Below are 26,821 nucleotides of genomic sequence, written 5' to 3' on the forward strand. Positions count from 1 at the left end.
CAATAGGGATGCCTACTAGGCGCGTTGTATTACGTGTGAAAATAGGGGAAAAAATACAGCATTCATTAATTATCTGCAGAGCGCATAATTAAGCCAGAGAAAACTGAGTTGGTGCAGCGGTGAAGCAACTTCTAATTTCTTTCACTAAACTGGTGCCATCAACATGCCCCATTTGCACCACTGTCAAATGACTGCGTGATTTAAACTTAAAAATTAATCAATATTTCCAGTATCTGTGAAAAATTTTCTGTTTGAAAAAAAAAGAACATGGCTATAAGACGAGAAAAGGCGAAAGGTGGTAAGTGGTAACTGCAGGTTTAAATTCTGAAGTGTTATGAATTCTTACGAATTCGTCCATTTTCATTTGTTTAACAGCGACTCAAGCAAGCAAGGCTTGTATATTGTAAGCTCGACACCATAGTGCGACTACGTAATAAATATTCAGTTCATCTGTTTGTTGATCATTGAGTTATGTATAGAGAAATGAAAAGAAAGAAGATGGCACAAAAACTGATTACGCCGAGAGGGTAGTGCCTTTTAACAACATATTAATTTATGGCGCTTAGTCGGAACATTGGTGGTGGGTTAAAGCATCGTTTGGGTCAGGGATGGGCGATGAAGTCAGACGACAGGGGCAGCAAATCGTTTTACACCCTTCCGGCAGAGGGAAAAATCAGGGCTATTTTTTTTTTTTGTTACTTACACTTCGTGCAGACTCGTGTAGACGAGTGTAGTGCCTGGCAGAGGCTATGACGTCGTTTGGTGCACTTAGCTCGCTTGGCTGTAGCCAATCAGAGCAGACTGCGCGTCGTCTTCTGCATCAGCAGACGAAACGTACCTCACTTCACACTTACTGGCTGCGTATATGCACTTGCCTAAATCTAAACGCCAATGCACGAGTTCCCTTTCGTCAACAAATCTGGGCAAACTGCAGCCAAATACATCGCGAATGCACCGTGCACGAAGACAACTTCTCAATACAGCCCGGAGTCTGAAATAGCCCGCACCATCCGTAAGATAATTTGATCCTGGAAGACTAGCTCACCTTCTTCGGTGACACATGGTCACGCAAGCACTTCGCTAGCGTCTCTGCAGCAAATATTCGCTGTGGTCGCTATATCAGCGCCGACAGTATCAGACAAAATGGCGCCACGCGTCTGTAACGCCAGCCTTCTTTTTTGTCATCTGCTGCCTACACTCATCGAAATCGGAAGGTAGAAACTGCATTTCTCACGTTGCACTACACCTATAAAACATTACTTCGTGTACGTAGGCGGAGCTACGCTTTTCCAAACCAAAAAGAAGAAACTGGCGACTTACTAGCTACACTCGTGTAGCCAGCGTAGGTAAAAAAAAAGGAGCCCTATTGACTTGAAGGACCGCCCAATTTAAACCTTAAGACGATTTATGACACCTGCCGTTGCAACGGGAAGAGTGAGTGCCATTTAGTCTGTTTGCACGCGCAGTGTTTTGAGAGTCAGCAGGGTGGGAGAGGGAGCGTATATGCGTGTGCACGTCTTGAGAGTGCGTGCGTGTGGAATTGAGTTTTTTGTGTGCGCCCGTGTCTGTGTCCGCGTATTTGAATCTGCGTATTCGCGGGCGCGTGTACGCGTCTGCGAGCATACGCTCGTTTATGTATGCATGCATTTCAATGTGCGTGCGTGCGCGCGTGCGTGCGTGCGTGCGTACATGCGTACGCACGCGCAAATGTGTATGGGGGCGAATATGTGTGTTATCTGTGCGTCTATTCGAGTATGTGTGAGACAGGCGTAATGTCAGATGCACTAGAAGGCAATGTTTAGGTCAACGTTCTTAAAATCTTTACAGTAGGTGGCCGATTGTAGCAGCAATAAACCAACCACGGCCCCCACCCTCCCTCCCCACGAGCACACCTTTATATTCCTTCCGAAAATTTGCTTTTTCAAATGAAATATATATGTGTTATGTGCACTGGAATTTATTTAAAGAACATTACCCAGAACAGACAGAGCTACCAATATATTGTGTTTCTTTTTATCAGGGATTGATTCAACCATGCACTTTTTTGAAAAAAAGGTGTATCACCTTTGCTGATACAACCTCCTCTCCTGAACCCAAATGTTACAGCTTCGCTGACGCGAGAATGCCTGCGGTCGGAACGCCGCGTTCGCTGTACTTTGCTTTGTTGCGATCGAATGTTTAGATCGCCGTTTGTCTTGTCGTTTCGCCATCGATCTCTTGGCTAAAACAAATATTAAGCTCTGCCTAATACACTATTGTAGAAGTCATAATGCTCACTTTTAAATAAAACAGCATTGAAAAAGTTTAGTCACCGAGGCGGTAAAATAATTTTTTTTCCGGCAAGTAGAATGCACATACACATAGACCGACCCTCAATGATGCCCTGAAAAAGGCTGGCGACCCATTTGAGCCTCATGAGCCGCAGTTTCAGAAACATGGCTTAGGTGGAGGCACGCAGCCACACGTAGCAGGGTTAAGCGTTGAACACAATGTAAAGTGAAAAAAATGAAAGGCAGCAAAGTCAAACAAGGAAAACGCTACCGCTACATTCAGTCGGCTCATTATTTTAGTGATGGCCGAATACTCGGCATTTGTCGTGCTCGACATTGCACTGTTGTTTAGGTGGCTGTACAATATGGCCTGTCGTGGTCTCAATGGCCTGTGTGTATCGAGTGGGTGTGGTATCAACGCACCGATACGAACAATGCCTCAATAGAGCACTGACCTGTGCAGGCTTTTATCAGCAACTACAGATATTTTGTTTGGCGCTGTCAGTTATAATCTGATATTGGAAATAAGGATAAATTGCACACTACTTGCTTCTGCGCAAGCAAGTGGCCAAACGTGACAAAGGCTTTCGGTCTACGACCCAGTTTCTACCGCAAGCATTGAAGGGTTCTTTTTGTGTGTGTGTCTGTGTGGGGGGGGGGGGGGGGCACTGGATGGTCAAAATAGCACGATAGTACCGATAAAATTGCATTGTTGTTCCACTTACCTTTTTTTATCAAAACTCCGTTTCGAGCGTTGAAGCACAATATTATCTGCTACGCCAATCTATTTAGTCCCACAAAGTGAGAGCGATTACCTGGAAACTGTTGTCATTCTCAGAATTTGTACAAAGTGGATATATCTGCACAACTCACCAGCTGCAATTCGTAAACGACAACCTGTGCCGTCTAGCAATCACCACAAAATATAAATAGCAAGATTTTCGCTCTTACCCGATTCTGCATTCCTATTTTTTGCGCAACTTATCGTGTTATCCACGTCAAGGAGTTAAATTGTGCTTGCTGCCACGTTCCATTTTTCGAACTTCTATATGGTATATAAAAGAGATCGGCAGCCTCCGCGGCATGCGCGGCACTGTCACAGCGTAAGCTGGAGGGGCGTCCCGATAGGACTTCCTAGTCAACTGAGTGAAGATGGTAACTGCATGCACTAGGTATATGAATAGTAGTGATTCAATTTTTAGAAAATTAGAGAAAAGAACGCTCAGGTGTGCTTTATGATCGGACAAGTATGTCGCGAACAACATGCCGTGGGCCAGTACGGGTACAATATTGTTAGTGAATACAAAATCTACGGAAGAGCCAATTCCCGAGGTGCTGCATAGTGCATTCGACAGAAATGTCGTACCGAATTCTTCCTGCACACTGGCTAAACCAGGCGTTGTGGGGATCTTTTGTGTTGACGTTGAAGTCACCGGTTATGACTAGGGGCTCATCTTGTTCAGGAAGAAAGGTATTTGACAGAAAGTCCGGAATCTTGCTGCGTGTAGCACTTGCCGACAAGTACACTGAGGACACCACATTGCCCAACGATTTGCGCACTGCACACACGTCGGCAAAGTCTACTTCCGGTCATACGAGGAGTTTGAAAGGCACACACTTGGCGTGCCACCTGGCGTGATTAGTGTGCAACGGCCATGCAAAGGGCGCACGTATAAACGCTGCGCGGCGCGCTAATGACATCGCAGAGCAAGTGGCACGATACGATGGTAATTATGATGATGATGATCATGACAATTTATTGGTATCACCTTTGAAACGCGGCGGTGACATAGTAACCTAGCCAGCTTGAAATCATAAGTGGCTCTATACTATGCTAATAATCGTGATGATTATGTTTTATAGTTCTCTAGCCAGTTTGAATAAGAGGCGCCTCGATACGATGCTAATGATCGTGATGATGACGGTTTATAGTCCCCTAGCCAGTTTGACGTAAGAGGTGGCTCGATACGATGCTAATTGTCGTGATGGTGATGATTTATTGGCATCCATCTTTTAAAAGCTGCGGTGATATAGCAATCTGGCCAGCTGGGTGTAATCAGGTGCGCAATATACATTTTTTTTTCTAACACTCTTGTGCACACCTCCCGAAACTTCTTTTTCCTCCATCGGGGCTTCTCTAACTACCTTATACCGCTACCTGTGCATCTACTACGTGGCGTTCTACCTGGTGTAACAATATGCAGCTGCAATGAGAAACGTGAAGGCATCGACGCCACGCGGCGCGCGTGCCCCGTCGCGTTTCTCCTCCCGCGCTAGGACGCGTACATAGGGCAGCTTTTCCGTTGCATGCTAACGCGCGCTGGCGTAGCTCAGTGGTAGAGTAGCTTACTCTCACGCAGCGGACCCAGGCTCGATCCTGGCGGGAACACGGTATTTGTTTTTCACACTCCCGGCGGTAGCTGCTACGGAGACTCGACACCGGCGGCGGCGGACACCATCGCCAATCGAAACGGATATTGAAATGTGCCCACACCAGCTTACGCTCTAGAAAACATCAGCTATGTTTAAAGATGAAATTTAACCAGCTCTTATCCGTAGGTAATTGTTTGCGTCGAGCTTATCTGTCGTGGGGGAGGGCGCGCCCCTGCAGTCCTAACGAGCAACGCCCAGCCACGCCTCCTGGCATCGCTCGTGCATTCCTCGTTTTCTTCTCGTTCCGCACTAGCCCCGATGTCGCGGATCACGGCGACAGTTCTTACAGCGCCCCTCCCTCTGCGAAGGCGATAGGGCTAGCCGGTGGTAGACGGTAGCGACGGTAAGGCTGCCCGCCGGCAGGTATCACATTGCCTACTGTCGAACCGAACGTGGATGCAGCGGAGCATGAAGTGTCCGAGTCGCCGGTCGCGCGTTTCTCCACCTCCTCTTCTCTAGCACTAGCCTCGATGTCGTGGATCACGCATGATTTAGAACGTGTAGTTCTTCGGCATGACCTCTGAGATTAGGCTAAGACTGAGATTAGGGTAAATTTAATTGTGTTCTGGGGTTCTAAGTGCCAAAGTCATGTTCCGATTATGAAGCACGGCGTAGCGGGGTACTCCGGAACAACTTGTGTCACTTGGCGTTCTATAACGTGCACGGAAATGTAAGTACAAAGGAGCCTTTTTTTTGCATTTTGTTCTTATCGAAATGCGGCCACCACGGCAGGTATCAAACCGCCCCCTCGACCTCATGCAGTGGCGTAACACCATAGCCAGTGGGCTATTGCGACGGGTACTGAAGCGACGTGCTGAGATTTACCTCACATCCGCTAAACACCAGGTGAATGCGTTGACAGCTGTTTGCTAGGATATTTTTAAAGGCTGCTTATGAAAAAGCTAGACAGTTACAAGTGATGAGGGGTGGCGTGGGCGCAGTTTTGCCGAAAATGTTTCAGTAGTACATGCTTCTCATTTATTACGGATTTAGCCAAAGTGCGATCTCCGTGCAATTGACACGTAAGGAGAGATGGTTGGCAGTATCTTTAGAAAAGGAGTTTCCTTTCCAATATTGCTACAAAAATTTACTTCATTCCATAACAAATGTGCATATCTTCAAAATGGCATACTAAAACTAGCCCTAGATGTTATTCAACAGTGGCGCCAAAATTACCTCCCACCTCAAAATTTTTTGCATTATCTTCGTCGTGTCGAAATCCTCCAGTGACGCTATCAACGAACCAGAACTTACTTGATGTTCACGTCGACGGTGGCCCTTTGACAGCGTTACCCGCCGTGGTAGCTCAGTGGCTATGGTGTTAGGCTGCTGAGCATGAGGTCGCGGGATCGAATCCCGGCCACGGGGGCCGCATTTCGATGGGGGCGAAATGCGAAAACACCCGTGTACTTAGATTTAGGTGCACGTTAAAGAACCCCAGGTGGTCAAAATTTCCGGAGTCCCCCACTACGGCGTGCCTCATAATCAGAAAGTGGTTTTGGCACGTAAAACCCCATATATTATTATTGACAGCGTTAATAGATACAGGAGCCCAGGTGTCCATAATGAGTTGTCACCTCCGTCGTCGACTGAGGAAGGTTCTTATGCCTGCTACTGCTCGAGCCGTACGCGTGGCCGATGGTATCATTGTTGACGTCACTGGAATGTGTACTTCCCGTATCAGTATCGCCGACTGCCACGTTCCTGTTCTTTTTACAGTGCTGACCAATTGTCCCCATGACTTAATCCTCGGACTCGACTTTCTTACGGCGCATTCAGCTTTGATGTACTGTTCTCCCGGTACCCTTTGCCTCGAACTTCCTCTACTCGCGCATATTAGAGCCGAACTGCCGAATAACTTCAGTGCGATCGCGTTCGTCCGCCTGCCGCCTAAAGCCTTGACTTTCGTCGATTTGCTTTCACCTTTTCCTGTGCCCGATGGTGATTACGTCGCCACACCTGTTCCTGATGTCCTTTTGATGCGCAATATCACTGTGCCTCAGTCCGTCGTCGCCGTCGCCGATAACCGGACATGCCTCCTCGCCGTCAATTTTGGCCTGACAAAGGAAGTCCTGCCCCAAGGCATATCGGTTGCAACGCTGCATGCTATAGGAGATGACCACGTCAGGACGTTTTCAGTAGACGTCTGCTCAGATTTTTCACGATGTTCACAGGATGCCATTTGCCCTGACGCAACATTTTGTGCCATGATTTCTGCGGGCCTATTGCCTGAACAGCAGCTCTGAGTCGGCTTTTGGTTTCCTACCACATTTTCGACCTCAACAATCGCCAATTGGGCCAGACTTCAATTGTTAAGCATTACATAAATACTGGTGTTGCCAGTTCTATTCATCGCTGGCCATACCGAGTTTCTGCTTCAGAGAGTAAGGTTATTCAAGGTGAAGTGAACAAGATACTTGCAAAAGGCAGTAGTCGTTGAACCTTCGTCGAGCACTTCGGTGTCGCCCGTGGTACTTGTTAAAAAGAAAGGTGGCACATGGCGTTTCTGCGTAGATTATCGTCATCTAAATCGCATTACCAAGAAAGACGTCTACCCCTTGCCTCGCATTGACGACGCCCTCGATTGCCTCCACGGTGCCAAATACTTTTCATCAATAGACCTTCCGTCTGGTTATTGGCAAATTTCTGTGGATCAAAAGGACCAAGAGAAGAACGTGTTCATCTCCCCTGATGGTCTATATCAATTCAAAGTTATACCATTCGGTCTATGTAACGCCCCAGCAACGTTCGAACCTATGATGGACTCTTCGCTTCAAGTGTTCAAATGCTCAATATGCCTCCGCTACCTAGACGACGTTCTCGTATTATCACCTACATTTAAGACACACTTTGAGCGCTTATCAGCTGTTCTTCAAGTCTCCCGCGAGGCTGGGGTGCAACTACATTAATCGAAGTGTCACTTCGGTCGTCGGCAGATTACAGTGCTGGGCCACCTCGTCGGCGCTTCCGGCATTCAACCAGACTCGGCGAAAATTCGTGCTGTCATGTGTTTTTCTATACCTCAGTCTGTCAAAGACGTCCGAAGTTTTGTAGGACTGTGCTCCTACTTCCGACGCTTCGTTAAAGACTTCGCAGTGATTGCCCGACCGCTTACTGATCTTGTGAAGAAGGACGTGCCGTTTACGTGGGGCCCCACTCAAACTGCCGCGTTTGCCCACCTCACCACGTTCTCACCACCCGACCGATACTGGCCCACTTTGTCCCATCCTCACCTACAGAGGTCCGTACCGATGCCAGTGGTCACGGTATCGGAGCCGTCTTATCCCAGCGCCAACAGGGTCAAGATCATGCTATTACTTACGCTCGCCGCCTTCTCACAGCAGTGGAGCGCAACTATTCGACCACAGATTGTGAATACCTGGCTCTCGTCTGGGCGGTTCCGAAATTCCGCCCGTACTTGTATGGACGCACTTCTCTGTCATCACGGACCTCCATGCGCTCTGCTGGCTTTCCTCACTCAAGGATCCTACCGGCCGTCTTGGTCTCTAGGCTCTGCGGCTGCAAAAATAATCCTATGCAGTAGTGTAAAAGTCGGGCCGATTACATCAAGACACAGACTGTTTATCACGCTATCCAGTGTACGAACTACCCGTCGACCCTGACCCCAATGCCGACGCTGGCGTTTTCTGTTTCTCAGCTGCTACACGTTCCCGTCGAGCAACGCCGTGATGCCACCTTGCGCGCCATCATTGATGGCTGGGAACCTTCGTCTTCCGATTCGTCCCTTCGCTTCTTTGTTCTCCGGGATTATTATACCGACACAATGTACGCCCCGACGGTCCTGCCCCACTCTTCGTCAATCCTAAGCACCTCCGGTCAGCTGTTCTCCAAGAACTTCACCATTTACCAACGGCAGGTCACCTTGGCGTCTACCACACCTACGACTGGATTCGCCGACGCTTCTTTTGGCCTGGGCTTGCCCGCTACGTCCTGAAAGGCGTTGCAGCATGTGAAAAATGCCAGCTCCGAAAAGCACCATCGACGCTCCCTGCCTAGTGTCTTCAACCACTCGACACTCCGTTCTTTCGCGTTGACTTGGACTTACTTGGCCCTTTCCCTCTATCCACGTCTGGCAACAAGGGGGTCGCTGTGGCGACATATTAGGACACGCGCTACGCCATCACCAGAGCTCTTCCAAGGAGCTGCGCCTCAGACGTCGCCGATTTTCTTTTACGTGATGTGATTCTGCAGCATGGCGCTCCGCACTAACTGCTCACTGACCGTGGTCGGACATTTCTTTCTAAAGTCATCGCCGACATCCTGCAGTCCTGCTCAAGCAAGCATAAGTTGACTACGTTTTACCATCCACAGACTAATGGTCTCACGGAGCGTCTGAATCGTACCCTAACAGACATGTTTGCAAAGTATGTCTCGTCCAACCATACTGATTGGGACCTTGCCCTACCCTATGTCACTTTTGCATATATTTCTTCGCGGCACGACACTGCCGGTTATTCCCCGTTCTTTCTGTCCTTCGGCCGAGAACCCACATTGCCACTGTACGCATCCCTTCCATCCGCCGCAGCAGAGACCAGCGAGTATGCACTTGACACCATCACCAGGGCAGCCCAAGCACGCGAAATTGCTCGCGCTAGCCTCCTGACCTGGCAAGAGAAGCAACGCCGTTTCTATGAGCGCCGACACAGAGACGTCCACTTTTCGCCTGGATCTCTGGTACTCCTGTGGTCCCTGACTCATCACGTTGGCCTGTCAGAAAAACTTCTGTCTCGGTACAAAGGCCCACATGGAGTGCTGCGTGCCGTGACTCCAGTTACGTACGAAATCGTCCCAGTCAGTACCACTGCCTCATCTGCCCCGAATTCCACTGACGTTGTGCATGTCGCACGCCCTAAACCATAGTACTCTCCTCTAATCACCGATATTTAGACGCACCAGGACGGGGCTTCCGCCGCCGGGAATAATGACACACGCATATTGCGTGTTTCTCGTGAACGATGCACGCGGGTGCCCCGACGAAGACGACGAACGCTCTCTGGCTCTCGAGCTGTCGGCTGAACTGGCCTGCGCTGCATTCTCCTTTGTAAGTATACTTTGTAAATCGTCTGCAGTTCTTAACCGTTCGTTCGCGTAACAATATATATTGCAATGATGTGCGACAGCAAAACACCTGCAAATGTACGGTGTTTGCTCCAGGGTGCTTAAATACAATGCAATTAAATATTGCTACGGTGCATAAAACTTATGTCTGCCTAAGTACAGTGCGTGTCAACAGCTTACGTATTATTAGGATCACAAATGAGAACATTTTTGTGCTCATTATACACTAGGAGAGATCACACTGCTGGTTCCACAAGCAAATGTATGAGAAACATGAAACTATTAGAACTGATGCATTCTTTTTCTGCACGAACGCGATGCACCGCTTCACTACAGCAAAAAATGAGTGCCTTAAAGTAAGCCAAACTGAACACCAAGAACATTTGGAACCAACAAGTACGAAATATGGGTAAATTACCATAAGTGCAACTGTTTAATACACCATATTATGCATTTTCACTTCCGTTTACCAAAGCGTTATTCTGTTTTGCGGATGAAGGAAGTCGCCCGCGGACTGAAAAAAGATCGGCATATTGATAAGGCTACTCTGTCGCCCATGGCCACAGGTACAACGACATGAAATATGACGCGCGGCCCCATATTGATCTCTCTTTCGTGATTGGGTGTGCATAACGACGGCCTCGCAACTAAAGGTTTATATCGGAAACAGCAACGGAGGAACCCGACTGCCCGCATGTAATGCAAGATCTAGTTCAATAACTTGTCTTCGTGTGTAAGTTAACGTGACGAATATTACATAACGCGGCAAGCAGCGATGTTAAACGCCTCACCAGTATTGCTGTCCTCAGTTGCAGCAAAATCCGGCTCCCGTTTCGATGCAGACGTCTTCCGCATGGTTCACGACCGAAACCTAGCTTTCGGACTTGAATCTCCACTCGCAAATATGTCACTTCACTGTAAGTTGAATAACGCGAGATAGTAAAGCGCGGTAGGCTGGTTTTATAACAAAATAAGCAACCATCTTAAGTGCACGAGCCAATGAATCCGCGACTGCCGTGCACGCAAATATACCAATAAAGATTTAAATCCAGGCCAGAGGTCACGTGGGTGGTCGATGATGCTGATCGTTATATTTCGTTTATAATGGCTAAATGAAAAACAGAGTAAGTACCCAAGAGTACAACATTTTATTAGGAATAATAATTTTCTACTCTTTGTCATGTAATAGAAATGCTTCGATTAGTGTGGGAGAAAGTTTGTAGATAAAAATTACGCGTACTAGGCCGCCTCTAGCGGAATCTATCGCGCTCACAGGCACAGGGGCACCTTTTTAAGTTATGTACTATGCTTGTTTTATTATCAGCGCCACGCGGTCAATTTTGCGCCCTCTATGGCCAATTGTTGAACTTGAGAACGTGCGGGGCTTGATAGTGTATAGGTACTATATATATATATATATATATATATATATATATATATATATATATATATATATATATATATATATATATATATATAATGTGTGTGTGTGTGTGTATAGCGAGAACACGTTAGCGGCAGTGCCGATATATCATTGAGAGAACCGCCAACCGAACTACCATTCTCATGATGATGACAGAGTATTGGTTTGGTGGCACATTCGTTTCGGCGACACTTGAGTTTTCAGCAACAACACCTTCGCTCGATGATCAGTACTGCGCTGACAGTGCCGCGGAAGCATAGGCTGCATGTGTCTCGACAATTCAAGGATTAACGAAAGCAAGAATTCTCCCCTCGCTATTCCCAATTTCGTTTCCGAGGCGTTTTCACGTCGTTGTTGATTGTTCGTAAACTATTCGAAAATATTCCAAAAATATTCGTTAAGTTAAAATATCTTTATTCCATTCCATCGAGCAGCGAGTTCGAGTTCGATTCGTTTTTTGAAATTTTCTGATAACCAACACTCCTGAACTTCTTGCCGAGAAATTTCGCTCAGTTGTAATCTGCCAGTGACCTTACGGAGCTGAAAAATTTAACATCAATAAGTTTTTTCCTAAATACCGAATGTTTTTTGACAAATTACTATCGGTACTGTGACGCCAATATCGAAATTGCAAGTTCCAAAGCAATTGGGAAGTGAATGCTATTCTAATAGCCGAGTCGCAATTCCACATTGTGAAGAACATTGTGACAGAACTTTCGTCCCTGTCGTCAAATTAGTTTTTCCTAAACGTTTCTGGACCACAGCACAAAGACACGTAGATCTCAAAGCGTACAACTACAACATTTTACAAAATGTTGAAATAAACCTTATTGGGGATAATGAATGCGCAGTGCCTTTACTAAATGCATGGGGATTAAAACGTCTTCATGAAGAAAATGTTTAGAAAATCACAAAAACCTGTAACGTCGTGTTTGTTTCTGCCATTCTCCCTTGGTGCACCTCCGTGGTCACAGCGTGAGGATTGCAAGAACTTGGGCAAGGGCACCTCCGAATGCTTGTGCGCACTCTCTCCCCACTTCTTGTTTCCGAAACAGGGGCGGGCACACTGGACGCGAAAAAAAAAAAATATTTGACGCCCACACATTTGTGGGAATCACTTTTATTCGAAGGTTTCGTTGATGTTTACTGAAATGTCCCGTTACTTCTCATGTACGCAGCTCAAGGCTCTCAGTGCATCATATGGTTGGAGGTGTGTTTGGCTTACCTTTGCTGATTTCGTTCACCTAACTTAGGCTTCACACTCGGCGGCTTCTGATGCCGACCTCTCGATTCCTCTGTAGCTGACCTCAATTTGCTATTGCCTACTAAATAGCCCCTTCAATCAATTTCTGCATGTATATTCGGGCACCGACCCAGTCCAGTTCTCAGCAGGTATTGGTGGGATAGTTGGTTGGCCATTACCGATTCAACGGCAGCGCACTTGCTGCGAGACAGGCGACGTGACTTAATGTTCATCTATGCCTCAACGAGTGCGCTGTCGTTGAATCCTTAATGGAAATTTTGGGAAATCGGCAAGCAATGTTCGCGTACATAGCGCAACACACCCAAGTGCACGTAGCCAGTGATCCAAGTTGTAGGTTAGGAAATACAGCAGAAGCCTGAACCCGCAAGGTGGGGCAAGATGCAACAAAAGCTTAGCTGAAAGCAGCGGTTAGTATTGCTTTGGCGGCCGCCTTGAACTTACCAGGCTGTTTGTGTTACCAGGCTTAACGCTCTGGTAGGTTTGATTCAACGACACTTTACAGTTAAACAATAATTCCTAAAAAATTCCAAGTGCCTCTTCGCCCTCTTTGGTTTAAGCCAAAAACGTTGAACCTTACACTAATAGCAAGTGTTTACTAACTTATCCTTAACAAATGTTTAAAAAGCTTCAGAGGCTGACAGCAAAATTAAATAACCTGAGCTAGATTACTCGAGCACCTGGACGCAAACTGCCATGAATAGTTAGATCAAATGTTTAGATAAGCAATAGAACACCAGTAAGTAATTTTACAGCTAATCACTGTAGCGGACCTACTGCGACTGATGAAATACAGCGAGCGACTTCCAAGGCGATTCCGCATGATACGAATATTGAAACAAGCATTAGATTTCAGAAACGCGCCATCCCATCTGCCACAAAATCCACTCTAGTTCCTTTCATCTAAAGCTTACTTAGCAAAGCACCTTACGCAGCGCAGCAAAAATTTATATAGAATTGACTGCCTTTCTCGCGTTGCTCCCTTTAGCTGGAAGTACAACGAATTTAGTCGCACAGCTTCTGAGACCATCTTCGAAGTAAGTGACACCTTCAAAATCACTTTTATTTGAATATGCCTCGATAACGGGCCGGCCTCCAATTTGTAGCTACGTGCCCCGCAATCATTTCATCCAATGTTAAGTACTGAAATTTCAAGGAATAGTGAACTATGTATTTTGATTACTAGTGCATGGAATGTCCGCCTCATGGAGTTTTCGAGCTCCAAAAGTAGTACTGCGCTGTCGCACGCAAGTTAAAAAATTCGGCTAAGAAATTGTGTGATGTTTCGGTGCCTGGTACAGAACATCTGGTACACACTTACCTTATCTTTCGCCTGTGTACGACGCATGGCTGAATATGCCTTTCTATAGATGGAACTTCTTCTATGGGTTAATAATGTGAAGTGTTGTCGGAATTACGCTCAATATTATCTGAGTAAATACTTTGTATCAAACACAAAAACCAGCTGGTGGGAGTATAATTTTCGGTTTCTTATCGCCTCCTTTCTTCGGCATCCCAGCGAAAGCTCAGCGCAAGAGTCCTGGCCAGCCGGCCCACAGCGACGGCCGAAGCGTCCCTCCGCCTTGTGCTCCTAATATCCGCGACGTCGACGAGTGTGTCCTCTGCGAGGATCACGGCGGCTGTTCCCACACAGCCCCTTCGTATGCAAAGGCCATGGCGCCCGCGTGGTGGGTGCGAACGAAGGGACGGCGCCACTACGACGACCACAACCATACTTAGCGGAGCGCCCATCGTGGATGCGGCAGCCCAGGCAGTGTCCAAGCCGCCAAGGCGATCCAGTGGGCCTAAGGTCACAAGCCCAGCTGGCTTCACGTACCTACATACGCGCTCCCTACGCGATGCGTTCCGAGTGCTTGTACCAGGTAGCCAGAAGGTGCAGTCGGGTACTAAATTTCATGCCACTCAAACGAGACCGGCCAGCCCTCTCGGCAGTCGCCGAGCCCAGATGAAGATGAGGAGTCTCCCCGCAGGCATTTTACTTCGTGAACAGCCGTTGCTTGTGGCGGTTATGTCGCATGGCTAGCCGCCTTATAAGACGACGCCGATGCCTCGAATATTGCCGTTGCTGCCGCTCGGAGGAACAGTTCTCTGAAGAACAGTGTCAAGTCGAAGCATATCCAAGAGAATTCTAGTTGTACTTGTCTACTTTCCGTGGGTTAACTCTGTGTATATCTATCTACCTATGCGTCTAAACGTTTTCCCGCAAACCTGTGTTTCTGGGTAGGGTATGGTAGAATTGGTAGTGCGTCGGGGTGCTGTGTAAAGAGGACAGGATTCGAAACCAACCGTCGGGCCAACTTGGGCCACTGAGTGTGTGGCATAGCGTACCAATGCGCTAGTCTTCAAGGAAATTGTGTAACGCTGAAATAAGTCACTGGTGGTGCGGGATTGTGTATGTAGCACGGGTATGTACAACTCTTCAACGAATCTCTTTCAAGGCGATTTGGCGTGCTGGGCATGTGTCACTAGGTCTGTGCATCTCATCATGAATAAATCTGATACGAACTTGAGTAACTGGGTACGAGCCAGTAGACGTGAGCCATTCTAATATAATAGAGGTCCTCGACGAGAACATCGGCAGTTAAGTAGTCGCCAATGGAAACGTGCCACACTTCATCAACGAAAAGATATCCTTTTAATTTCCCTTATCTTCGGCAGAACAGAATCTTTGCCTGGCGCCGACAATTGAGCACGTTGCTGGGCTGGTCGGCTCATAGATTCAGCAAAATTTTAACTGCCCGAAGAAGACAGGCTTTGAAGAGAAACAAACACGCACACATAAAGCGCTTTGTGTGTGCGCCTCTGTTTCTCCTTATGTCCTGTATTTTTCGCGCAGCTTAATATTCTGCCAAATTACATACGCATACTTAGACATCTGGCAGGGGAGTTTCTGCGCGAATTTTTTTTTAACATCACCTATCCTGGCTGAATTACTTTCTGGAAATGTCTATAGAACGACTGAGATAGCATCCGTAACCCTAGACAATAGAGCCAGAGTTCCCACTGATCATTTTTCAGGTAACTCAATAGCTGGCGTTGCGAGCATGTGTTAGGGTTGGTCGGCGAGGGGGCGAACATGTGCACCATTGCTAGATTGGTGCTGCAGGGTATCTTTTATAGTTCTTTTTTGTAATTTCCTAGGTTAGGACAATCCCCCGTTTGCCTGCCTAATGCAAAGGCTATGTGTGCACATCATCATCGTCATAGTCATCATGTGTGCGCCCATCCATGCTAAAATGTCAACCGAGGTAGACACCCTATAAGGAATCACCACAAGGCGTGTCGAGCACGTTTTACATGTTGTCAGCTTCCGGTGAACCAGTGAACATTCTAAAATACCATGGCTGCGTAATAACGAATAAATTGCAGATGTTATGATAAGTGTGCTGGCTCAATTTAGCTAAAAATTACGTGTGTACCTGAGGAATGGTGATGCGCGTAAGCATCTGCATATGGTGGGACACTCCACTATTGGCCCTAAAGCAACCGCGTTATAACCGTCCGAGTACCTTCATACCGTTTTTTTTCACCCTTGGGATAAATGTTAAGCGCAATTTCTAAAGCAAGGAAAATGTTACATTAAGCTTCCAGTCAGAGTCGGGTTACCAGCTCTACTAAAGTCATAAAGGGAAACGATGCTATGTACAGAACAAGATTCACGTCAAGAGTGACGTTAGACATGCATACTCAAACGTCTTGGTGCAACAGGATAAAAGTCTTCTAAATGGATTAGAAGGATGTAGCCTAATATTCTGAACATTTATTGCGAAGCATTACCTGCCTGATTCTAGACACTTTCGATAATTAGGTTCCTATCTAGTCTCGTTACGGGCCTTTTCAATGTACTAGTACGTCTCAAAAGGCGGGATCGAACGTCTGTGCTCCCGCGCAGCAACTCCATGCTCTAACACGCATAATTATCTCCTTCCAAAGCCAACTAGCTTTTTGAGACTTGCCGTGTGAATCACGTGCCAACTTCTAGCATTACTCCAACGCGACAATTAGCTATGAGATGCCTTCCTAGGCTGCACACCACCTTCGGGATTGCCTACTCTCCCCAGAAATTTCCTCGTTGGAGCTAACGGTGCCTAAATCAGTACGACCTTGTACTACCTTCATGATAGGCACAGGCCGAACAGGTTTAAACGTACCTTTCATTGAGTACAAACGCAATCGTTGTTTTCGCATAGACCACATGAAAAGACAGGGGCGTACAATAGTACAATACTTAGTCGCAGATGGCGTCACGATCAGTGTTTCTTTCGCTTACGCCCGTCAGCTACCCGCGTAAACCCAGCAGCCTGCGTGTCGCAAACTTGAGTCGAATAGTCGGAGTAGAAATCACGCCATCGACTTGACGCGATTGTCCTCACTGCAGTCGTCGTTTTGCTGCTATCTTGACACACACGCTCGTGTCACACACGCCACTGCTCGCCTTGCAAAGACACGTTGGTCCACCTGGTAACACTTTGGGAAAGCCAAAACGATGCTGGACTGCCAGCAACATACAAAGTAATTTTCATAACATGGATCCCCAAGAAGCACAGGGCCTACGTGATTTCTTATTGCTTAGACCCTTTAATTGCTGAACTGATATGCTGCGCGCAACTCAACCGCACCACATTAAGCAGCCTGTAATATTTAAAAGCCATTTTTCAGGCTACTGCTGTTTTGTTCCGATTTGCAACTGCCGTCTGCTCTTTCACACTAGCATGGCATGTCGAATTCGAATAGACTCAAGCCTAATTGAATTGGCTTGCATTCGCAAGAAAGTCAGAAAAGTTCGTAAAATACTGAAGCCCGACCACGCAATTGGCTGCCATACATTTACTCCGCCGTTGCTTCGACCGACAAAGCGTTGCGCTTGAGTTTATTTTTTCTTGTACTTGAAGCCCACAGCCAACCAGTGAGAACAACAGATGTGAAAACCATTCCACCCATGAAGTGGAAGAGTCCGCTGTATGATCCATTTGCGTCCCGGAAATACCCTGCACAGAAGGGAACCGAAAAATCCAGTTTATTAGGCTTCCACATTTTCCACAATTGTCTTGCGATTATTCTAGCCGCGTTTTATCTCAGGGTCTTTCAATCAATCCTTTAGAAATAAGTCGGCTCGAATCCCACCTGGACCACGACAGCCAAGGAAGAATTCAAAGAAGTGTGCACTGTTGCCGGTGTTGTGGGGTTCAAATGATTGTGAGTGACTTTACAAAATCTACAAGTGATTCAAATGAAAACTGTAAAGGAGAAATGAAATTTTGAAGAATTATTCCAAATTATTTTCTATTAGGTAGAAGTTATCATTGTGGTTCAGTGAATTACCAATAGATGGTAGTGCGCTGCTGCAACAGAGCACAAGGAAGCAGCATCAGTGCGGAGATCTCGACATTGTCGACGTGCAAAGCGTTAGTGCAGCAGTTTGTGGTCTGTTTGCTAAGTAGCGAAGGTGCTATATATATATATATATATATATATATATATATATATATATATATTGTCACGTGGAGTGGCGTATGAAGAATACAGTAGCAAGACTGTGAAAGACGATACTAACCTTTATTGGGCGAACCTGTGCCCACAAAAACAGGCTACACTTACAGAACGGCGACAACGGCGAACACAGTCAGCGGTCGTCAAAATCTGATCAGCGGGTCAAGCGCGTCGGCTTTTATAGATCAGTCGTCGAGTGTTCCAGAGTAACCGCTGGGACGCGCGTGCCTTCCACAAAGTTCTACACCATTCGCGTCACGCATACATGCAATCAGATTACACAAGGTTCGGCGACAACAGACAGCGGATAGAAGCATCGATAACATTCTAGAAACTTCCGATACATGTAGACGCGTCCTGCGCTGAGCGATAACATTTGTTAGACGTTACAAGCGCTAACCATATATATATCATTCAGGAGCCAAAGTGAGGTCAAGCCGAGTGACTCGAAATAAGATTCAATAGCAGTCATGCGCAGCAACGCTAATACTCGAGCTCACAGGGGAAAAGAAGAGAGGATGCAGTTTCGCCAGAAAGGCGAAGCAGTACGAGTGATAGCGAAGTATAAAACAATAACACGAAGAAACATTTTCACTGTATCAATCCGTGTCTGGGTCGCACCCCCAACTTGACCGCCAATATTAATAAATATCCAACCGAGAAGCAATCGCGTTCGGTGCGCTGATGCAGGTCGCGCTCAGCAACGAATTTTCGCGCGGTTCGTACTTCCGCGCGGCACCACTAGATGGCGAGAGAAGGCCATCGCTCTGGATTACGGCGGATTTCCTACAAATAGTTGGATAAATTAGGCGAATTGGCCCGATCCCATGTACGGCTCGTCAAAATTGCGACAAGGGCGGCCTTCACACGAGTCTATAGGTTAGTTTTATTGGTTACATAAATTCTACTAAACATTAATTTACCAATTAAAATAACAAGCCTGGTGTAATTCACGGACCGTGCAAACCTGTAAAAATCTCACTGAGAGACCACGAGCACTCACTGTCACAAAGCTGGCGTTATCAAGAACGCTGGCAGCGGGTTGGAACAGTTCGTACAGACGCGCGATTCACCGCGACTACGCAAATTAGATTCAACATCATGAACTGTGTATTTTTCATTATCATAATTATCAGCCTATTTTATGTTCACTGCAGGACGAAAGCCTCTCCCTGCGATCTGCAATTACTGCTGTCCTGCACCAACTGATTCCAACTTGCGCTTGCGAATTTCCTAATCACATCACCCCAGCTAGTTTTCTGCCGACTGCACTTCGACTGCACTTCCCTTCTTTTGGCACCCGTTATCTAACTCTAGTGGCCCACCACTTATCTACCTTACGCACTACATGGCCTGCACAGCTCCATTTTGTTCTCTCATAGTCAATTAGAATATCTGCTATCCCCGTTAGCACTCTGATCTACACCGCTATCCTTCCTGTCTCTTAACTTTATGCCTAACATTCTGAGTTTCACCGCTCTTTGCGCGCTCCTTAACTTGCTCTCAAGCTTCTCTGCCAGTCTCAAAGCTTCTGCCCCATATGTCAACACCGGTAAAATACACTGATTTTACATATTTCTTTTACCGATAGTGGTAAGCTCCCGGTGAAGACCTAGCAATGACTGCAGTATGCAATGCAACACATTTTATTCTTCTGTACATTTCTTTCTCCTGTTCAGGACCCCTGTGAGTTAGTGACCTAGCTAAGCGTACTCCACCGACTCTAGAAGCTGACTGGCGATCCCGAACTTTTGTTCCCTTGCCAGGTTATTGATCATTGTCTTTGACTTCTTCCTATTAATCTTCAATTCCACTCTTACCCTTTCTCTGTTAAGGTCCTCAATTATTTGTTAGAATTCGTCCCCTGTGCTGCTGAACAGGACAATGTTATCTGTAAACCGAAGGTTGCGATATTCGCCGTTGATCCTCACTCCTAAGCCTCCCCAGTTAGTTTGCTTGAATAGTTCTTGCAAGCATGCTGTGAATAGCATTGGACAGATTGTGCCTCCTTGCCGGGCCTCTTTCTTTATAGGTATTTTTCTACTTGTGGCGAATAAAGGTAGCTGTGGCATCTTTGTAGATATTTTCAAAGACAATACGATTGCCTCTTGTACTCCTTGATTAGGTAATGCCTCTATGAGTGCTGGTACCTCCGCTGAATCAAACGTCTTTTCATTATCTATGAAAGCCATCTAAAGAGGTTCACTGTGGTCAGCATATTTCTCGATTACCTGATTGATGTTTTGAATGCGATTCATTGTAGAGTATCCTTTCCTGAAGCCAGCCTGTCCTCTTGGTTGACTGAAGTCGATTGCTGCCCTCATTCTACTGAAAATAATCTTGCTGCATGTTTTATTCAACACTAAAGGCAAGCCAACGGGCCTATAACTTCTCAATTCTTTAACGGGCAGCGTGACGTTAGGGGTACAGATAATCGGGAGTGTCCTTCCTCGTACAACGAACTTACTGAGCACTTTTACTAGGCTCGGAGGATCTAGCCCCTCCCACACTTTAAACTGAATGGACCTCAGGTTCTAACACTAAGGCTTCTACAGACCGGGGCATATCCGAACACTCTACTTCTTCACAGGATTTACCCCGAAATTCAGACAACAAATGCACGTGCAGTATGCAATGACTTAGCGAACTTAGATCACATGCTCTGCCGGTGTGACGCCTTACGCGGCGATGAAAGCAACACTTCTTCACGCTGGAATGCAGTTCTACGCAGCCCCAACCTGGAAGAACATTAATGGGCTGTCCAACGTACGACTCGTGACGTGGCAGAGAGGCTCGGCCTCTCTGTTCCAACGTGGGGGCGGCCCGCTGCGCGCTAACACACGCCCTAAAGAACCACAATAAAGTACATCCATCCACCCACCCCTTTTTGTGGATTAGTATAACGGCGGCATTCCTCCAGTCTTCTGGAACACTTAAAGTCGTGAGACATTTCAGCCGCAATCATTTCAGGAATATCTCCTCCATCTTTGATTAAATCGACTGTTATTCCATATTCTCTTGCCGCTTTTCCCCGGTTCACGTATTGCAAGGCGCTTCTAACTTCATCGCCAGTTACAAAAGGAGCCTCTCTATCCTGCTCAATACTGCTTCGAATGGAGGTACCGTGGCTGCTCTTAGTACTGTACTATACTTAGTAAAGTATAGAATTATTCCGCTGTTTTTACTATATATTCGAAATTGCTGATGATATTACCCTGCTTATCTTTCAGTGCATATATCGTAGCTTATCCTATGCCACGTTTTCTTGACTGATTTCATGCTGTGTCGATGTTTTTTTTTTTGCTTCCTCAGGCTTTCTCGGGTTATAATTTCGATAGTTCAGTGAATTCTCTCTGATTTCTTGAGTTGGACACTTTCATTTTTTGCCGTTTCTTGATTAGGTCCTTCGTTACTTGGGAGAGCTTACCTACTGGTTGCCTTGGTGCCTTGCCTCCCACTTCATATGCTGCTTCCCAAGTCAGCCTAGTTCCTGTTTCATTCATTATCTTTATGTCATCTTCATTTCTCTATTGTAAGGTTGCACATTTGCTTGGAAGTACCACTGTGAATTGGTCTGCTTTTGCCCTTACTGAATCTATGTTGGAAGTTTCTTCTTGACTTATTTTATTATTTTTCTCTTCATATTGAGGTAAAACTTAGACCTCAGTAACCTATGATCACTTCTCTTCACCCTACCGAACACTTCTACATCCTGCACTAGGCTAGGAGCGACAGAAAGTATGAAATATTTTTCATTTCCTGTTTTTCTATTAGGGCTTTTCCAGGTCCACTTTATGTTGCTACGCGTCCTGAAGAAGGTATATATTATTATGAGTTTATTCATTTCCGCGAATTCAACCAGCATGTCTCCTCTAGTGTTCCTAGAATCAATGCCGTAGTTGCCAATTACTTGTTGCCGAGCCTGCTTTTCCCCCGCTTTTGCATTGAAGTCGCCGATGATTAGAGTGTACCGTGTTTTCACTTTTCCCATCGCTAATGTAACATCTTCATAAAATTTGCCTACTTCTTCATCGTGACTGGAGTTCGGAGTGTAGGATCGTACTACCTTTATTTTATACCTGCTATTCACCTTTATCACTACTGCGACCATCTCATTAATGCTGTAGAATTCGTCAATATTCTCCGTTTTGTCCTTATGTATTAGGAATCCTACAATGTATTGCTTCTAATCTGGGAGTCCTCTGTAGCACAGGATGTAGTGGTTAGTCAGCACTGTATAAGCCTCACAGTTCTTGTAACCTCACTAAAGCCAATAATACGGTACACAATGCCTGATAGTTCCTCAAAGAGTCCTGCTAAGCTGGCTTCACTTGAGAGGGTTCGTTTGTTAAACGTTGCCTGGTTCAGCTTCCATTGGCGGCCTGTCCGGGTCCAGAAATTGTTATCACTCTCTGCTGCGTTGCCGGTCTGACCGCCGCCTTGTTCAGGTGCTCTGCAGCTGCTGAGGACTCAGGGCCATGGGCTAATTGTAGGAGTCATGAGAGAGGCAGTGGCCGAATACTGGACCAGGGAGTTCAACTGTTCTGGTGAGAGAGTGTCTCTCGTTGAAGCTTAGTGGGCTTTCCTAATTCGATCGCACCTGGACTAGTACAGCCCCACTGGCTCTCGGCATTTCTTTAAGGTGCCAGGCGCCACTCCAAGCCTGGAGGGGTATTGTACTGCAGGAGAATTCGAACTGTTCGACATTATACAGAACATCTCGCTTCTCACGGCTGTGGCCGTCGCCATGTGCACCGGCTACAAAAAAAGCATGAGCACCAACGACAAAGGCAACTGTGGGCACGTCCCTTATCGTTAGTTCGCCATAACCCGTCTCCCGCTAAGAAGAGAGCGGATTTTCAACCGCATAAGCGCGCCACCCACGTATGTAGTACTCCTCAGGCGCATGGACAGCCAAACGCAGTCACTAAAGATAGGAAAAAACGCGCCTTTACCTAAGTAGTTCGGCGAAACTGGCCGAATCTGATTCGGCGTATAATGAGTGATTCGGAAAGTTGTTCGTTTTCGTTTTAATGGAGGGGTGCGCGCCTTCATGAAGGTTCCGTGGCGGTAAGTTTTGGAAAGTTGGGGGATATCTCATAGCTCTGACCCGTTCTGTACCAGGGCGCCAGTTTTAACGAGTGTTTCTTCTACACAAATACCCACACATGCTTCCTGAAGGTAGCATGTGTGGGTTTATTGACCGGTTGCCTTCACCCAAAAAGGTCACATTCTCGTGACGCCTGCGACAGAAAGGATGTTCCACATCCGCCGCCAAGGTTTGTGAGTGGCGGCGCTGGCTAACGCTCCCAGGGTTCTGCTAGGAAACATAAATACCCAAGAAAGTAGATGGCGAAACGGCGCCGTCGTAGCTCAATTGGTAGAGCATCGCACGCGTAATGCGAAGGTTGTGGGATCGTTCCCCACCTGCGGCAAGTTGTTCTTTCATCTCTTTCATTTCCATTATGTTATCGTTTGTTTATTTCATTTATTACGCACAAGTAATTTCCCCTATGTTTACCCTTGTGTCAGTGTTTGTTGTGTTATGATATGGCTATATATATATATATAAAGGTTTATTAACATATAATAACAGTTGCACTAGAAGAAACTTCCTGTGACCTCGAATTGGGCCTTCTATGAGTTGGGCCTTCTACACACACATTTGCATGTTTGTGTGTATGTTCGTGAAGATGGTCAAGCCCCAGCTAGCCCCCCCCCCCCTCTCCCCAGGAAAAAATAAAGCTGTCCGCCCATGGTGAATTGTTATGCAGATCCATTAAAAAATCAATTTTGCCCAGCAGTAAGCAGTAAACGATGAGTAGTTGTGAGAACGCCACTTGCGATGTTTCTCGTTCAGTAGTTGATACAAACCAAGATATCAAATCTGAATGTCTTGAACACTCAGCTTCATCACCTAGTCTTGCACCCAGGAACTTTTATGTATCGGAAGGCTCAAAAAATCGATGGGAGGGAAGCATTTTCAGAGTGGTAAATAATCAAAAACCTTGTTGAACGAATCGCTAGCCAAAACCAAAATAATTCTTACGAGAAATCCACAAATTTCTGAAGCACTGAAAAACGTACATTGCACGTCAAGCGTACTACTCGAAAAAATGATAAATGTAGAATTACGCTGTATTTCCTTGGTACGGTTGCGTGGAGACGAGACCATTTTTGTTCTGTATATTGGCACACCGAGAATATGGAAATTGAAAGTGCTACTTACGTACTTGCTCGTGGCTGCACACGCCACAATGGGAGACAATCGCCAAAATTCAACTCTACGCAAGCTCAGGCACTCAACGTTAGAATAAATAAACTGTCGACCAAGTACTAACATTACACAGCGTTGACTCAAAGGGAAAGTTTTGCCATAGGCGTCTAGATTCACAGTGCCGTTTCTGTGCAACGACAATTCTGTGCCAACAGGCCATGACGATTAGCGATACCAAGCGACGCCATGGACAATAACGAAGTTCATGGTAAAAATAATGCAATTTTCGATATCGTTTGTTAGAGCGTTAGTCGCGTTTTAATAATGCCAAACTTCCGAAAGACAGAAAACATGAACATGAATGACAAAAGGACTATCAGAAACGGGAGCTCTGCGTTCATTCGAGCACAAGCCTACCTGCGCACCATGTTCGATAGTTTTGACAGCGCCTGACGTTAATTGTAATAACGCTGTCGACAGCGCGAGTATGTTTACAACGTTTCCTGCGTCGAGCTAAGCTCGTGCCCACTTCGTAGCTTTTGCGTTTCTTCTGAAGCAGGTCACTTAAGAAGAGAATAACCCGACGTTATGGCGCTCTTTCCGGCTAGCTTGGTCACCTGCTACACTACCACGGTGTCTACACTACCACAGCGCACCTAAATATTAACTGCAGCAGCATGATGATGATGGTGATGGCGGTTACGATTTTATTGGCATTCCCTTTGAAAGGAGGCGGCCATGAAGTCACTCAGCCTAGTTGACCTTATCAGGTTTTAATACATTTATCGCAGCCTAGGGTATTGCGTATCTCCTTGATGTTTCTTTATTCATTATTGCCTCTATCTCGATATTGCACAGTTACCTATGTCTGTAACGACTACATTTCTGTCGATCTTTTCACTGCGTATTTTTTTCTCGGGGAAGCATTCAATATTGAGTTGTGTGCTCAGTTTTGGATCGAACGTTAGCCTTACATGTGCCATTATAAGTTTGCTGTTAAAAAGTTGAAAGTCATTCAGTGGACTTCACCTAACCTAGAAACAGCAGGCATTTGCCCCGAAATAAACCTTTCAACAACAAGTGAAAAGTCATTGATATGCTAATCAATGCCGCAAATTGACATCTTTAACATTCCGGACGTCGACATGGCGAAGCACTTTACATACAATTGAAACTTGGCAGAATATGTGAAGAAAGATGTCTTGACAGAATAAATCGAACATTTAGCAGTGATACACTTCGTCTTTGGGCATAAAATGTCTCATTCTGCCGTTGTGTTCTCATCTAATATTTATGCTTTGTCACTAAACGTTCTAGGTCAAACCATGGCGATCGCAATCATTCCGTACCTTACATGCGTCAGTACAATTTAATAACGCATGTGTTATGATGAAACAAGCGCGTTAACTGGTTCTAACAACTCCATCTTCGCACTTCCCTGACGTCTACAAAGTCAACTGAAGTGACGTCATCTAAATTTTTCATTTATTTTTAACGGCCTAGCTACATGCATTCTCGACAGCCTCACTGCATCGTTTGGAATCTTTGCCAAACCGCCAGGTTGTGCCCCAGACCTGTTCACTTTCAGCGGAAGGTCGGTAGATGACAATAATTGTGACAACTATAACGAATTGCTTGGAATTTTCTCTTTATAATGTGTCAAATGCTTCTAGACATTTTTCGCATTATTAAACCATAGCTGTAAATTACCTGTAGCAATGGCGAATCAACAGTCGAAATGTGAAAAAGGACAAAAACTCCATATTTTCTTAAACGATATTAATATGTGGTGATAGTGCTTTACCTAAGAAATCAGCATCTTGATATGGTGGTATCTTAGATCATGTGCCCTGCCCTGCGAAGCAATGGCGGATCCTTCCATTCATTGTTCCAATAAGTTTCAAAAATTGTCCTAATCGGTAAAATTTAAAGAAGTGCCCAGGATGAGATAGAGAAGGCTAAATTTTCGCCATCGACTGATCTTAATTATCAAGTTTACCAGCTCATTTTAGTTTGTCTTATTTTCATTCTACTGCGTAAACTTATAATCCGCTTCTCCGTCCCTATGAAGGTTAATATTTCTGCGACAATATTCATGGCGGCAAAAAGCTTTCCCTTCCAATAAAGACCTTCTCTAACTTCCACTCTTGAGAAGTAGAAAAAAGTGGAAGCGCATACATCCCCCTTTGGTTATTACGGGAGCGATGCATGGAAGTGAATAATACTGCCTTGAAACATTTTACCAAGGCAATTTACTGGCTCTTTACGTGACTGAACAGTCATTAAAAGGTCCCCTGGACTCCAAAAAAGGCAAAGGTGTCGTTAAGCTGACTAAAAACTCATTACGTTATCAACACTGCCTAGCTGTGACATCCCTCGTACACATCCTTGCAGTCTCATTACCGATCTCCCCTATTTTTTCCTCCTACACTTCTTCATGCATTAGTCTAATATTACTGACATATTAACATGTGGTAGCCACAGTGGTGACTAAGGGAATAGCGAAGCCTGCTGCTGAGCAGGAGAACGTGAAATCGATCTCTAGATGTGTGGGCACAATCAGAAGAGGGCCAAACGAAAGAGCTCTTGCTCACTAAGCATTGCTTTCACGTTATTTGCCCAAAGTG

General features: G+C 45.9%; 1 protein-coding gene across 2 annotated transcripts in view; it reads right to left on the reverse strand.

The window, feature by feature from the left end:
• Window positions 1-17,069: 17,069 nt before the first annotated feature.
• Window positions 17,070-26,821, reverse strand: part of LOC126524449 (uncharacterized) — a 61,891-nt gene continuing 52,139 nt past the window's right edge. For both annotated transcript variants that reach the window (XM_050172758.3, XM_072287357.1), the window contains one exon: window positions 17,070-17,475. In XM_050172758.3, coding sequence (XP_050028715.1) covers window positions 17,315-17,475 — 161 coding nt within the window. In that variant the 3' untranslated portion in view covers window positions 17,070-17,314. The remainder of the gene's footprint in view (window positions 17,476-26,821) is intronic.

Source organism: Dermacentor andersoni, chromosome 3 (genome assembly GCF_023375885.2).
Source record: "Dermacentor andersoni chromosome 3, qqDerAnde1_hic_scaffold, whole genome shotgun sequence".
Taxonomy (NCBI): Eukaryota; Metazoa; Arthropoda; class Arachnida; order Ixodida; family Ixodidae; genus Dermacentor; species Dermacentor andersoni.